General features: G+C 39.8%; 1 protein-coding gene across 7 annotated transcripts in view; it reads right to left on the bottom strand.

The window, feature by feature from the left end:
- BPGM (bisphosphoglycerate mutase) overlaps positions 1-16,889 on the bottom strand; it is a 49,915-nt gene that overhangs the window by 8,985 nt on the left and 24,041 nt on the right. For 2 of the 7 annotated variants that reach the window (XM_009203894.4, XM_003896624.5), the window contains one exon: positions 8,730-9,700. In XM_009203894.4, the coding sequence (XP_009202158.1) occupies positions 9,522-9,700 (179 nt within the window). In that variant the 3' untranslated portion in view covers positions 8,730-9,521. The other 5 variants (XR_001901226.3, XR_645452.4, XR_645454.4 and 2 more) reach the window with 5 other exon arrangements.

The following is a 16,889-nucleotide window of genomic DNA, read 5'->3' on the forward strand; positions in this document are numbered from 1 at the left end:
TTCGTGTACTTCGTTCCAGTTACGTATTGCTATAAAATGGCTATATATTTTAAAATACTTTTTGTTATGAAAGTATATTTCTCAAGGCATAAAAATATACAAAACATGATTTAATGTAGCAGTTTATTAAGCTTGGTTGAGTTTTTAAATATTTAGACATTACTTACACAGCAAAATGTTGAAAGCACCTAATTTTTTTCCTGTGGGACATTTTAAGTTCGTTATCCAAATGATGCAACAGTGTCCAGCCATAGAGAATAAAATTGTTTGGAATATACAACATGGAGAAATCCTTATGATAAAGACAAAGAATAAAAAATGTAATGAATATAAATCAGAATATGTGTATAGGTGAAACATGCATATAGAAAGAAAGAAAGAAAATAGTTCTTAGGATGGGAACATTAGGGAATCTTTTCCACTTATTTTCAAGATATTTATATGATTATATTTAGCTCTATAATTACAGATTAAAAACAGGTTGCAACTCCATAAGTAACCTGTTTCCATACCATTACAGCAGCTGCCTGTGGAGAAGGGCTCGGAGCTGACAGGCTACTCGGCCTCATCTGCCTTCCTATCCAGCAGTGGCAGGATTTCCACATCTGCTTCCATGCATTGGCATGGTGGGAAGATGGCTGCAGAGAATAGACAGGTCAGATCAAATACCAGCAAGAGAAATATTTTAGGCCGGGCACAGTGGTCTATGCCTGTAATCCCAGCACTTTGGGAGGCCTAGGCAGGCGGATCACCTGAGGTCAGGAGTTTGAGATCAGCCTGGCCAACATGGTGAAACTCCGTCTCTACTAAAAACACAAAAAATTAGCCGGGTGTGATGGTGCGTGCCTGTAACCCTAGTTACTTGGGAGGCTGAGGCAGGAGAATTGCTTGAACCCAAGAGGTGGAGGTTGTCGTTACCCGAGATTGTGCCATCGTACAATTGCACTCCAGTCTGGGCAACAAGTGTGAGACTCTGTCTCCAAAGGAAAAAAAAAAAAAAGGGGGAAGAAAAAAAGAAAAAAAAATACCAGTTGTGAGAAATATTTTAAAGAACAAATCTAAAAAAGTGGGCAATTTAGCCCTCCAGGTGGATAATTCTAGGGAATTCTGGAGTTTAAGTCTGCATGCCTTTGGCTGGCACCCAGACTTAAATCCATTCAGTCATCCTGCCAGTGAAGCAAATAGACAAGTGAACAAGCCAGATCCAGCAAGAGTCAGTCACAGGGCTCCACAGGAGACCGTTAAGAGCCCTGAAAGATGAGCAGATATTAGGCAGGCAATGAAAAGAGGGCAAGGTGGGGTGGGTGATGGAGGGTAGTTCAAAGCCAAGGGGACAGCAGGTGCAAAGGCAGAGCCTAGGAGGGGTGCTGGACCTCTGAAGGTCTGCACGAGGCTCTGTGGGGCACAGCCTCGGAGAATTACCCTGATGACTGTCTGGACGGGACTGGAGGAGAGTAAAGGTGGAGGCAAGGGGATCAGCTAGTAGGCTGCTGAAATATTGAAAGAGAGAAAAGATGAGGGCTTGACTCAAGGCAGAACAGTGGGGATGGAGAGGCAATGAATTTGCAAAGTAACAGGTGACGGAATCAGCAGGACTTCGTAACCATCAGAAGAAGGAAAGTCAAGGGTGATCATCAAGATGCTGGCTAGACATCTGGGTGCACTGGTGGGGCCAACATTGCCAAACAAGTGTCTAGAGACAAACGAGTACTTGGTATTCATTCGTATTTTAGATAGAAAACTGCCTGCCCCTTTCCCATATGCTAATCCACGGACATCGATTGTGTTTTTATTTACATTTTATGGTTACATAGGGTAAGCTCTATAGTTAATAATCAGAGAAAGAAGTCACACCAGGGAAGGAATTCCAAGCCTCTTTAGAAACAATCTTTTGTCATAAATATCCAGAGGCATTTATGAATAAATACTGACCCCCAGTGTCTAGGTACAGAAACAAAAATTTAAAAAACTATGTAAAATACCAAGACTCCTGGGAGAGTACCTGAAATTCCTGCTGCACGTAACATTCCCTGCAATCCAATCCCAGGATCCTTGCGGGCATCCTCAGAGATAAAAATACTGACTGGCTAACCTATGACCAGCAGCTGTCTGGAGAACTCTAACGAGTATTCTACAGAATGAGTGTCGGGATGGATTACATGGCCTCAGTCGTGGTGCAGAGCTATGTGTTGGCCTTTGCCCCCTCTGCTTCAGAGGTTACATATGTGAAAGTCTAGGTTCAATTACTCCAAAGAGTCTTCCCACTAGGGGTAGATTTTATGCAATTAATCTGACTAATACAAACTCCAGCTCTGTCTGATTCCCCAACCAGTTCAACACGACATCCAGATAATTTTCCTCTAAGGCGGATACAAGGCAGTGTGGTTGGGCAGACTTTCCCTTTTCAATACTGTGTGGTTAGGGTTAAGTTCACGAGATTTTTAAATTTTTTTTATTTTTTGAATTGGAGTTTTGCCCTGTCGCCCAGGCTGGAGTGCAGTGGCGCGATCTCAGCTCACTGCAACCTCCGTCTCCTGGGTTTAAGCGATTCTCCTGCCTCAGCCTCCTGAGTAGCTGGGATTACAGGCACGTGCCACCACATCTGGCTAATTTTTGTATTTTTAGTAGAGACAGGGTTTCACCATGTTGGTCAGGCTGGTCTTGAACTCCTGACCTCATGATCTGCCCGCCTCAGCCTCCCAAAGTGCTGGGATTGCAGGTGTGAGCCACTGCACCCAGCCAAGTTCACAAGAAATTTTTGAGTAAATGCTCTGCAGCAAAATACTCCTTCAGCCGGAGTGGCTTCATCCTGAGAGAGAAAGTGGCCCTCTATCATCTTGGCCAAGAGTTGCTATAGTTTGCTATCAGATGGCATCTATTTTTTGTAAACTAGAAAATAGGCATAGACTCTTTGAAAATATGCTTATGTCACTGTCCCATTCTGGACTACATGGAGGTTTTTTAAAACTTGGCTTTATAAAGAATTAAATTTATAGGTCAGGTAATGAGGCTGTCTTGATAAGGTAGAGCCTCCTTCATGAAAATAAGACATTTTTCCTGAATCTTGTTTTTTTAAAAACCAAATAGACTTCAGTTTAAATAGCCAACTATGACATGATCAAAGGCAAATTTTTAATGCCAACAGAATCCATTCGACTCTGTTGAGAGCAGCAAGAAGCATGCCTGACAGGCCATTGACCTTCAGCAGTCTTGATCCAAGGGTGTGTGGAAGAGTAGAAATCATAACTACTTTAGTGTCACATGGAATCAAGCTGAACCATGACAGCGAGCTAAGTGACACAAGGGACACTTGGGAGGTGGCTGCTATAAGGAGCTAAAATCCAAGGAAATGGAGGCCCAGAGATTAAGGTCAAGAGCCAAATGTTGGCACCAAGAAGGGATATCACCCAAAGGTACTAAGGAGAATAAATAGAAGGTTCTGCATCAAGAGAAAGTAATTCCATTACTATTTGTTAACTGCAAGGTGATGGCAATCATAGTCGCCTTTCAGATTTGTTGTTTCAGCACACAAGCTCATTGCTGGTCTGATGCAAGCTGTAGCCTCAAAGGTAATAGAAACAAAATAAGCATACAATTTGTTTCTTGACAAGATAATACAGACTTAAGAAGTCTTTCTCTTGGGCCAGGTGTGGTGGCTCACGCCTGTAATCCCAGCACTTTGGGAGGCCGAGGCGGGTGAATCACTTGAGGTCAGGAGTTTGAGACCAGCCTGGTCAACATGGTGAAACTCCATCTTTAATAAAAATACAAAAATTAGCCAAGCATGGTGGCGGGCACCTGTAATCCCAGCTACTCGGGAGGCTGAGGCACAAGAATCACTTGAACCTGGGGAAGCGAAGGTTGCAGTGAGCCAAGATCATGCCATTGCAGTCCAACCTGGGCGACAGAGCGAGACCCTGTCTCAAAAGAAGAAAAAAAAAAAAAAAAAAAGAAGAAGAAGGCTTTCTCTTATCTTTCTCTTAACAAAGACTGAGGTTTCAAAAATAAAAAGTCAAAAACCAGGCACCTCACTCAGAATAACGAGACATATTTTAATGACTATACTGAACACAACATTGTTAAACTTATCAATTTTTTCTTGTCACTTTATTTTTTCTAGTTCTTTAAAAAAATTTCAAACCTACAGAAATGCTGAGATGATAGTAGAATGATACATTACAAATCATTTCCTCAATTCACCAACTATGACATTTACTATACAGTAATATGCCATGGTCATGTGCTGTTTCGGTCAACAGCGGACTGCATATAAGATATAAGATTATAATGGGGCTGAAAAATTCCTGTTGTGCAGTGACTTATAGCTGTTCTAAGGTCATAGCATGAGTCATTACTCATGCGTTTGTAGTGATGTTGGTGTAAACAAACCTAGTGCACTGCCAGTCATACAAAAGCTTAGCACATACAATGATGTACAGTATGTAATACCCGAAAATGATAATAAATGGCTGATAGTGCTTTTTGTATTTACTATACTATACTTTTTCTTATCGTTTTAGAATATACTCCTTCTACTTATTAAAAAAATTAGTTAACTTTAAGACAGCTTCAGGCAAATCCTTCAGGTAATATTCCAGAAGAAGGCATTGTTAACATGGAAGATGACAGCTCCCTGCATGTTGGTGCCCCTGAAGATCCTCCAGTGGAATTAGATGTGGAGGTGGAAGACAGAGATACTGATGATCCTGACCCTGTGTAGGCCTGGGCTAATGTGGTATTTGTGTCTTAGCTTTTAACAAGAAAGTTTAAAAGGTAAAAAAATAAAAATAAAAAATTTAAAATGTAGAAAGAAGCTTATAGCCGGGCACAGTAGCTCACATCTGTAATCTCAACACTTTGGGAGGCCGAGGTGGGCGGATCACTTGAGTCCATGAGTTTGAGACCAGCCTGGGCAACATGGTGAAACCCGTCTCTACTAAAAATACAAAATATTAGTCAAACATGGTGTGGCATGCCTGTAATCCCAGTTACTCGGGAGCTAAGGCAGGAGGGTAACTTGAACCCAGGAAGCAGAGGCTGCAGTGAGCCAAGATCACACCACTGCACTCCAGCCTGGGAGAAAGAGCGAAACTCTATCTCAAAAAAAAAAAAAAAAAAAGCTTTTAATGGTATAAAGAAAATATTTTCATGCAGTTAAATAAGGTTTCTGTTTTAATGTGTTATTACAAAAGTCAGAAGATCTTGAAATATTAAAAACTTTTTAAAAGTTACAGTAAGCTCAGGTTAATTTATTATTGAAGAAAGACAATGTTTTAAATAAATTTAGTGTAGACAAAGTGTATGGTGTTTATGAAGTCTACTGTAGTGTCCTAAGCCTTCATGTTCACTCACCACTCACTCACTGACTCACCCAGAGCAACTTCCATTCCCACAAGTTCTATTCATGGTAAGTGCTCTATGCAAATGTGCCACTTTTTAATCTTTTATAACGTATTTTCACTGTACCTTTTCTATGTTTAGATATGTTTGGACACACAAATACTTACCATTGTATTACAATTGCCTGTATTCAGTACAGTAACATGCTGCACAAGTCTTCAGTGTAGAAGCAATAGGCTAAACCATATTTTTTTGTGTTTGTGTAGTATACTCCATGATGTTCACACGATGACAAAACCATCTAAGAATCCATTTCTCAGAACAAGTCCCGTTGCTAAGTGACCAATGACTGGTGTTTGCTTTCTGTCTCTCTCTAAAAATATAGAAACACTGTGTTGGCTGAGCCATTTACAAATGACTTACTGACATCAGGATGCCTTATCCTTAAATTTTTCAGCAGCTTCTCTTAAGAACAAGGCACCATACCATTGCTATACCTAATAAATGTAATATTTATTATCACCTAATACAGAGACAGATTTTTTTTTTTTGGTGGAGGAGTGATGGAGTCTCCCTCTATCACCCAGGCTGGAGTGCAGTGGCATGATCTCAGCTCACTGCAACGTCCACCTCCCGGGTTCAAGCGATTCTCCTGCCTCAGCCTCCCAAGTAGTTGGGATTATAGGCACCCGCCACCATGCCTCGTTAATTTTCATATATTTAGTAGAGACGGGGTTTCACCATGTTGACCATGCTGGTCTTGAACTCCTAACCTTAAGTGATCCGCCTGCCTTGGCCTCCCAAAGTGTTGGGATTACAGGCATGAGCCACTGCGTCCAGCCTACATAGACACGTATTTAAATTTTCCCAAGTGCCCCAGAATGTTCTTTGTGTTTACAAGCTAAAGACCCAATTAAAGTTCATGAATTACATTTCACTATTATGTCCCTATAGTGTCATTTAATCTGAAACTGTCCCTTCATATTTTTGTGTTTATTTCTTGGCCTTGATAGTTTTTAAAAATCCGAATCAGTTGTCTTTTAGGGTATCCTGTATTTTGAATATGTCATATTGCTTTCTCATTATCAGATTTAAAGTTTTTGGGAAGATGACTAAGTGATAGGTACTTCGCACTGATTTATACAAGGACATGCATAAAAATCACATACTATCTATTTGACCCATCCACTGGAGATTTTAAGGTTAATCCCTTGGTTGCAGTAGTGTCTAAAGGATCTCTCCATTGTGAAGATACATTTTTTCTTTGTAATTAATACGTTTATTATGACTTGAGACTATGCGAATGTTCAGTTCTCTAAAAGCCCAGTGGTTTTAGCATCCAATAATAATCCTTGCTTGGATCCGTTATTAACGATGGAAGCTGGTAATCTTCTGTAAAGAAACAGTATGTATTTTTGTCTCTTTTTCTCTCCCCACCTTTAAAAGAATACCTTTATAGTCGTAGGCACTATTTTTGAATTCAATGTTCTATAATTCATTACCATCATTCTTTTTCTAAGTTTAAATTGCCCCAGATTTGGTCCTTCAAGCAAATGTCTGTGTCTCATCAGTCTTGTAACATCTTGATGAGTCAGAAAAGACAAAAGTGCTCAAAGTTCACCTTATGCTTCATCTGCCTCAAACCTGGAAGCAGGCATTTCCTCAAACATCCCTGCTTCTGTGGAATAGTGTTTAGGAACCAAGACTGAAGGAATTCAGTGTGTTCGTTGTTTCTGGGTTATTGTTTCTAGGCCCTTTCAGAGGACAGAGCCAGAGTTAGTAGGGAGGGGCTTGGGGGAAAGAGCAGCCTTCAAGATTCCTGCATCAGAAATTCTGGACACACTGTTAACAATGCAAAGGAAAGAGGTTCACTAGGCGATCCTAAGGCTGGAGTACTGGAGTTGTTAACTAATTTTAAGTGACATTTAAAAAAATGTCTTGGCCGGGCGCGGTGGCTCATGCCTGTAATCCCAGCACTTGGAGAGGCCGAGGCGGGCGGATCACAAGGTCAGGAGATAGAGACCATCCTGGCTAACATGGTGAAACCCCGTCTCTACTAAAAATACAAAAAATTAGCCGCGTGTGGTGGTGGGCGCCTGTAAATACCAGCTACTCGGGAGGCTAAGGCAGGAGAATGGAGTAAACCTGGGAGGCGGAGCTTGCAGTGAGCCGAGATTGCGTCACTGCACTCCCGCCTGGGCAAAAGTGCGAGACTGTCTCAAAAACAAACAAACAAACAAAAAACAAAAAAAAAAGTCTCCTCTGTTCACATTTATTTTTTCAGCCAAGATCTCAAAAACAGTAAGACCAAGTTGTATCACAGAGTATCAGCAAAAATCATCCTTTTCTTGAGAAGCCTGCGAGATTCCAAAGTGACTGGATATGAGAGTTGCTTTGTGTGCGGAAGCACATCATGCTGCCAGAAGGTTCCCTGGAAGAAGACACCTAGATGCAGGACAATGGAAGAATCCAGCTCTAGGATCTTGAGGTACATTAAGACATGGTCACCACTTGGGCTGGAAAACTCAGAGGCCAGTTCCAGAGATGATGCTATTCAAAAATGGTATGAGTTGCAGCCAAGCCATAGGTTTGGAACTCTAGGAACATCTGGTAGTTGCATTCTTGACCCTGATATTTGAATTCTAGAGTATTACACCACTAAAATGAAGGGGCTACACTAGAGAAACCAATAGTAGATAATAAATGTAAAGCATCCACATTCTGTGTCCTTATACATCACAGATGTGGCCAGCTGTAGGCAAAGCAGGTTCATCTTTTCAGCCATCTTCTTTGGCTAATCTTTAAAAGTCTTGCACTAATAATCAAATGGAGACAAAGTAGTAGCAAAAATACTTTCAAGTTAGTATTCTTCAAATGCCAATTGTACTATAAAGTAGATACAAATAAACGAATCCACCAATGAAAAACCATGGAAAAAATGGTAAATATCTATAACAGGTATTATAGCTACAAATGTTTTACATGACTTTATCATTGAAATATATGTGACCTGCTTTGAAACAGAGTCAACGGCTTAAATAAATGATGACTTACATACCCACAGCATCTAAAAACATAGTGTGGAAGAGTATCATTAAGACAGATAAGCAATCAATCGTGTCATGGCCTACCCTGACTGCTCTGCGCTACATACCATAATCTTTTGCCCTCAATGAACAACAAATTTATGTCACAAGCCCCAATATACCATTCCCTCTGCTCATGTGAATAAAGTTCCACGCACTGTATTCTACCTTCCCTGCTTCATGCTTCAGCATATAGAAAATCACGAGTGTCTGCTGTGTTGAAATAAGTGCAACTGTTACAGGAAGGCATGAGTCAGACTCGTTTAGAAGCCTACCTAAAATTCACCAAACACATGGAGACACTTTGGGGATGCCATTTTCAGTCACTTTATTGTCAGGAACTTTATTTTTAAACTAATTACAGGTACCCAAACATTGAAGTTCGAAAAATTAAAACAAACCAAAATGAGAACCTCAACAGCCATAGTTGTCTATCTGCTGCTTATTCTTGTGGCCAAAGAGGAATTCTACTAAATGTCAAATGAAGGATGTCGCTAAACTAGAAGACAAGTTAAAGGGCCTTGTTGTCATTTCTGCCATTGTGGTGGCAGTTGCTGGCTTTCTTGGAGAAATATATCTGTGACTTTCTCATTTAATGGGCCTCTGGCCTTAATTATCAAAGCATCCCTTTTCCTAGAGGAAAAGACTAGTAATAAATACATATGGTATATTATCTAATATCTCTTATTGTCACCCCAGAAAATCTTACTAAATATAAAAGTGAACTACTGATTGGAATAGTGCCTGTCAATGGTGACTCAGAAATGATTTCTTGGATGATAAATACCTTTAACTTCATCTCTACTTGTTGCTCTCCCATCTCAGAAACAGATGACCTTCATTAAACCCCACGAGTTACTAGTTTAGTGACTGACTAGGGGGCTAGCAGGAAAGCTAACTCATAAGGCTGTGACATAAGCACTGAGGCATCCTAAAGCCTTATCTGGGTCACAATAAGTTACCTAGTTACCTATACAAACTCTACTCCACAGCCTAGCTCTGGAAAATCGGGGAAAAAGAGAGAGAGTTCAGCACCCATAACACACTCCTATGCCACTTCTTTTGCATTTCTTCTTAGCCAACAGTTGGGAGAGACTATTTTTTAGCTTGTTTCACTTTTCCTTGATCTTCTACTTTCTTAATGGCTGCTTGGATCGCCTCTTGGTCACCCAGGAACTGATGAGGCCCAACAGCACGCAGGTTTTCATCCAGTTCCAGAAGAATGGGGACTCCAGTAGGAAGAGTAATGTTGATGATGTCTTCATCTGAGATACCTGTTGATCAGGACAGGAAGAGACTAGGTGTTAAAAGACAACTCAGGAGGAAGTTCTGTTTAATTACATAACTGCACTTTAATCCCATTTAACTGTGTGCCTGAAATATGCAGGTACTGAGGGATTCCAGCTATAATTCCTGGAAGCCAGGAACTTTCCAGAAATTACAAGAAAAAAAGGCTTAGAGATTCACAGCAAGTGCTACATCAGGACAGTAGATACCTTTTGGGACAATCTGTTCCTGTTTCCTACCTAAATCTGAAAGGAAGGAAAATTATTTTCTCTATGCCCACATTTGTGTTACTAGTTTTCCAAAGAATCAGGTAATCTCAAAAAATCAGAAAGTGAACCAGGAGCGTTTTCTGTGTTTCTCCTTTTATGTGTTGTACCCAGGCTGGTACTAAAATTAGGATTTTTCGCTAATCTCTAAATCTAGTTCACTTGATTAGAATGTGTTTGGTTTTCCCACACTAAGTGAGCTTGCAATACCCAGAGCTAGATCCAGTCCAGCAGGAATGCTTTCCTAGGTGCTTAGAAAGCACAGTCAAGGGGAATCACGAAGGGATTTTACAGCATGCCTGTGAACACGGTTCGCTCTCCTGTGGTCCCTAAACATTCCAGCTGCTAAAAAAGGAAGGTATATATAATACACAAACCACCTTTAGTCCTTTTTAAAGTACAACCAAATTACAGATAATTCAACTTGGACCAGAAGAGCGGTAGTTGTAGTAGAAGTGGTAGTAATAATATTTTTTATCATTACAAGCACTTTTAACAAGAAACAGCAAACGTATCCTGAGTACATATTTCATGCCAGGTACTCTTTTAAGCATTTTGTATGTATTAACTCATTTAATCATCATTGCAATCCTATGACGATATATTATTTCTCCATGTGACAAGTTCTGGCACAGAGAGGTTAAGTAAACAATGATCACACAGATAGTAAATGGCACAGCCTGGATTCAAACCCAGGGGTCTGTACCTACTGTGTAATGTAACGCCTCTCAAGTTTCTCTGATTTCAAAGTGAGCAAAGGGAAGGCCTGAGAAAGAGATGAAGTTCAACAAACTAAAAGACAACTGAAAGTATTCAAATTATCTACTTTAAAAATACTCCTTTATTAATTACATAGACTTCTAAATGCTAACCATATGCATCCTGTTCTATCTTAACAGAAAGGACCTAGCTGGAACAAGTTCAGGGGAGTCCAAGGGTTTGTCTTTACTTGAGGGTGGCAGAATAAGTTGTTATCAGTTAGCAATCAATGCACCTTTTCATTTTAGTTAGCCATTGGTCCTAACTGTGAGCACCAGCCAAAGAGTCACAGAATTGTAGCACTGGATCCTTACTGCTGGGCTGGCTCTTTATTAGAATTTCATGTCAAGGCCTAGAAGAGCTACCTAATAACTCGTATACACAAACTATCCACACTCAAACAACTACGAAAATGGAAAGGATCTTAACTTGGAAGACACAGTCTCTTCCAAGTAAGTGTACTGTCCCATCACCTCCCCCGCCAGTCCCCCTGCAATGTCCTATGCAATTTTAGGCAAGTAACTTCTCTGGACCTCCAATTCTCCTGTCAATTAAAAGAAAGAACAAACGAAAAACACACACTCTTCCTTTGCCAGCATTTTAAAGGGTTGTGGGATAAAAGGGGTAGCTTAAAAGAGAACATACATGAAAAAAAGGTAGCACAATAAGTCTCTCTTCTTTCTCTATTAGGAATTCCCTTCTAGGTAGAAGATTTAAAGAGAAGGTTACTAAGATACTCCTTTGCCCTGCCAAGCCCCCACCCTCACACTGCAACCTTACAGAAGATTACCATCACAAACTACAGCTGCTGAGAACAAATCTATTCAGACCAGACCGCTAGCTGTTTAGCAGGGAGATGACTGCTCTAGATTCTTAGCACCTTCCGGCTCCATCAGGTCAGAAATGTCAGCTAGCTGCACAACAGCCACCACATACATCCCTCGGAAAGAGCAGGAGGGGAAGTCAACAGCCTGTCGTTTGGAGTCAGGTGACCACTGAGCCTTTCAAATCCAACAGTACTCACTCCCAAATCCAGGGGAAGCTCTGGAGGTCTCGAAACCTAACTCATTCACTAACTAGTAACTGAGGGCTCTTTATGTTCTTAGTACTCTGTGGCAGAACATGTGCGAGTGACCTTGGCCAAGATTTTACCTTTTATAAAATGAGAGAAGATAATCTCTCTAGCACCAACATTCCTTTATTTTATTCTTAATGGTTAAGAAAAGCAGAGGCACCTTGAGACACAAGAGCATGAGGACACTGAGTACTGTTTATATTCATCTACTGTGCAAGGACCATGCTTTATCTATTTCCAGAGTCTGTAAGCATATTGCTCACTAAATTGGAGAGAAAAATGGATTTTATGGATTTCTCCAAATAATCTAAATTCTAAAAATTAATTTGTTAAAAGATAACAAAAGTGACAAAAGTGACCATGTTTGACTAAAGTTTACCAGGAGAAGCAGAAACTATGGGTGTACGTATCTATCAGCATCTCGGATTCACCACTCATAGATGTGTGCCTTTGCAGTGTCACCAACTATTAATCTTAAGCTCTTGAATCCAGGACTTTATTGTAGAATGACTGAACATTCTACTTCTATTCAACATTGTATTTAAGATTCTAGCCAAGGCAACTAGGCAAGACAATGAAATTAAAGGCACCCAGATTGGAAAGGACAAAGTAAAACTATCTCTATTTGCCAAAGGTATGATCCCACCAATAACCTGTTAGAACTAATAAATTCAGCAAGGCTGCAGGATACAAGAACAATACAGAAAAGGAAATTGGGTTTTTAATACAGTAGCAATAAGCAACATGAAAGATTAAGTAAACAATTCTATTTATAATAACATCAAAAAGAATAAAATGCTAAAAATAAATTTAACCCGAAAAGTACAAAACTATACTCTGACTACTACAACACAGTGTTCAAATTAAAGAAAACCTAAATATGTATTTATGGATTAGAAGACGTAACACGTATCAAGAGGGCAGCAATCCCTAAATTAACATACAGATTCAATACAATCCTATCAAGAATCTCAGTGGACTTTTTTGTATAAATTGACAAACTGATCTTAAAGTTCATATGGAAATCTAAGGTACTCAGAATAGCCAAAACAATATTGAAAAAGAAGAAAAAACCAAGGGACTCATAGTTCCTGATTTCAAAACTTACTACAAAGCTATAGCAATCAAGATAGACACAGATCAATGAAACAGAATTGGGAACCCAAAATAAACCCTCATATTTTTTATCAATAGATTTCCAACAAGTGTGCCAAGGTGATGAAATGCATAAAGAATAATCTTTTCAACAAATAGTACTGGGATAACTGTATATCCACATGTAAAAGAATGAAGTTGGATCCCTAATTCACACTTTATAAAAAAATTAACTCAAAATGAATCAAAGACTTAGAGTCAAAAGCTAAAATTGTAAAAAATTTTTTAGAAAAGAAGCCATAGGAGTAAAGTCTTCATGACCTTGAGTTAATTAATAGTTTCTTAGATATGACACCAAAAGCATACACAAGAAAAAAAAATAAACTGGCTATATAAAAATTTAAAAATGTTTGTGCTTCAAGGGACACTATTAAGAACATAAAAAGGCAACCCAGAGAATGGGAGAAAAATTTGTATAGCATATATAATCTAGATACAAGTTCCTTATCAGATATAAGAACTGCCTCCAATAATAAAAAGACAAATGATCAAATTTTAAAATGGGCAAAAGGTTTGAACAACCATTTCTCCAAAGATATACAAATGGTCAATAAGCACATAAAAATAGGCTTAATATTACTAGCTATCAAGGAAATGCAAATCAAAACCACAATGAGATACTACTTTGTACCCACTAGGATGGCAACAATAAAAAGTCAGATTATAAACAAGTGTGAGTAAGCATGTGGAGAAACTGGAGTCATAATACACTGTAAAATCAGGTATGCAAAAGGCTATAGCCTCTTTGGAAAACAGTCTGGCAATTCCTTTTGTTACACACACATCTACCATATGACCCAGCAATTCCACTACTAAGCATATACCCAAGAGAAATGAAACATGAGTCTACATAAAACTTGTATACAAACCTTCATAGCAGCATTAATCATAATAGCCAAAAAGTGAACACAACACAAATGTCCATTAGCTAATGAACAGATAAATTAAATGTGGTATATCCATACAATAGAATATTATTTGGCAATGAAAAGGAATGAAGTACTGATGCAAACCACAATAAGGTTCTTGGAAGAACCTTGAAAGCATGATGCTACTAAATAAAAGAAGTCAGTCACAAAGGACCACTTATTGCATGAGTTCATTTATATGTAATGTCCACAACAGGCGAATCTATAGTGACAGAAAGTAGATTAGTGGTTGCCCAGGGCTGGGTGGAATAGGGGAGGGACTGAGGGGACAGTAACAGCTAAGGGGTGCTGGGTTTCTTTTTAGGGTAGTGAAAATGTTCCAATACTGATTGTGGTAATGGAGTTACAATTTTGTGAATACACTAAAAGTCATTTAACTGCATACTTTAAATGGCAAATTGCATGGTATGTGAATTATAATGCAATAAAGATGTTAAAAAATAGTAAACAGGGCCCAGTGCGATGGTTCACGCCTCTAATTCCAGCACTTTGGGAGGCCAAGGTGGGTGGATCACCTGAGGTCAGGAGTTCAAGACCAGCCTGGCCAACATGGCGAAACCCCGACTCTACCAAAAATACAAAAATTAGCCAGGCATAGTGGTGCACGCCTGTAATCCCAGCTACTCGGGAGGCTGAGGCAGGAGAATTGCTTGATCCTGGGAGAAAGAGGTTGCAGTGAACCAAGATTGCACTCTAGTCTGGGTGACAGAGCAAGACTCTGTCTTTAAAAAAAAAAAAAAAAAGTAAACAGATCCAGAGAGGTTAAATAAACCTGCTCTAGTCACAGGACTATTGAGGCAGTAAAAATGGACTTTTTAAACTACCAAATCCCCAGGATTTAAACCCTGGTCAGGTGACTTATCCATGGTTATTTCCACGACTACCGAGGAGGAGAGAGAAGAATGTTTCTATGAATGCTCTACCCTTGTGAAAGGCTGGGTCCTAACTGGACATCTGCTGATGCATCCAGTGTTCCCATGACTGGTAAAGAGAATGAGTAAGTTTGTCTGATCCCCAGCTAACACACTGCAATCATGATGGGCCACGTTTAGGAGTTGTTGTCTGTGACTTTAGAAACAAGTTCCGGGTCTTCAGCAAGGGGCTGGGGCATACATGGGATTCACTTGTTTGCCCATGGCCTCAGATCTAACCAGATCCACCAGGTCCCCTCTTTAACAGCGGCACTCTCAAGTTTGGTCCCTTTTATGTGGGACCAAATTAAAGAGCCAAATAAACAAAGGCCACCGAAACTATAATATTTCAACTACAAAGGAAGGAGAGTTTGACAAAAATAGTAATGTTTCCAATAAATAAATAAAATCAACATTCCACTTTAATGACTACTCAAGCCATTCACACAGCAGACTAATTACTTACAAATATTTAAAATACTCAGACTGGTTAATAATCAGTCAATGAGACTTAAGTGACTAAAATTTTAAAACAGCAGATTAGGAAAAACCACAGTGAAGCCATTACTCATTACTCAATTTTGGCATAAGTTACATTCAACGTCCTAAGAAAGTTAAGCAGGCAGAGCTCCTAAGGCCAGAATAATGCATCTGAACTATATTAAACCAAACTGAATTAGTGCTATCTTATATAATATCCTATTATAAACTCATTCACTGGAACATTATAGGAAAGTTAAAAATGAGTGGCTAGATATCACATCCCTCGATAACTGGCTCAGATTTTTCCACAGTTCTATGGTCGTCTCTCATTATAAGTGGGGGATTTGTTCCAGGACTGCACGTGTACCAAAATCCACTCACACTCAAGGCTGGAAGTCAGCCCTACGTCTACACAGGTTTCACATCTAGCAAGTGTGGTATTTTTGATCCAAGTTTTGTTGGAAGAAAACCCATGTATAAGTGAACCTATGCAGTTCAAATCCATATTGTTCCAGGGTCGGCTATAAAGGGAACCACCACTGAGTTCTCACCCTGTACCGACCCCTCTCCGCAGTGGTGTGGAGTTAAATACAGTTGTCATTACTTAGTGGACCATATTACTAAATAATTTCTGGACTCTAGCAGCCAAACCATAGCAGTGTTACTTACAGTTGAACAAACATTTACTAAATTCTTGCAGTGGGCAAGGCACTGTGTTCTACAGTAATGTGTGGAGGAGCAGGTGCAGGGCGAGAACTCAGTGGTGTTTCCCTTTACAGCTACCCCTGTCTTTAAGGGTCTGCCATTGCCTTTAAGTCTTGAATCTTCATGTAGAAGCACCTCGGAGCTAACTGCAGTCAATTTAAATAATGGGATATTTTAAGGAAGAAATAATGAAAGTTTGGGATAATAAGTCCAGGAAGTAACTCAAGGTCAAAATTGGGGAGAAAGTCAAACAACTTTATTTTCTGCATAGAGGACTAACTTCAGGAAGTCAAATTTGCACCTACCAACCCTCTCCCCTAAGTCACCATAGCAGGAACAGGAACCAAAGACAAACTGTTATGTACACTGTACATCTACCAAAGCACCTCCTGGTAGAGGTGCTTGTGCAAATGCTCACTTTCCCCACCAGGATTATAAATTCCTTGAGAACAGGAACAATGTTTGATCCATTTCTGTATCACCCATGTTGTTAGAACACAGAGCCTTACCCACTGCAAGATTTAGTAAATGTTTGTTCAACTATAAGTAACACTTTTATGGTTTGGCTGCTAGGGTCCAGAAATTATTTAGTAATATGATCCACTAAGTAATTACAACTGTATTTATTATGTGAATCTACTTTTTACATGTAACTAAAGGCTATAAGGAATAAAATGTTAGGCTGGGTGTGGTGGCTCACGCTTGTAATCCCAGCACTTTGGGAGGCAGAGGCAGGCGATCACGAGGTCATGAGATCGAGACCATCCTGGCTAACACAGTGAAACCCCGTATCTACTAAAAATACAAAAACAAAATTAGCTGGGCGTGGTGGTGGGTACTTGGGAGGCTGAGGTGGGAAAATGGCGTGAACCCGGGAGGCGGAGCTCGCAGTG

This window comes from Papio anubis, chromosome 4 (assembly GCF_008728515.1).
Source record: "Papio anubis isolate 15944 chromosome 4, Panubis1.0, whole genome shotgun sequence".
NCBI lineage: Eukaryota > Metazoa > Chordata > Mammalia > Primates > Cercopithecidae > Papio > Papio anubis.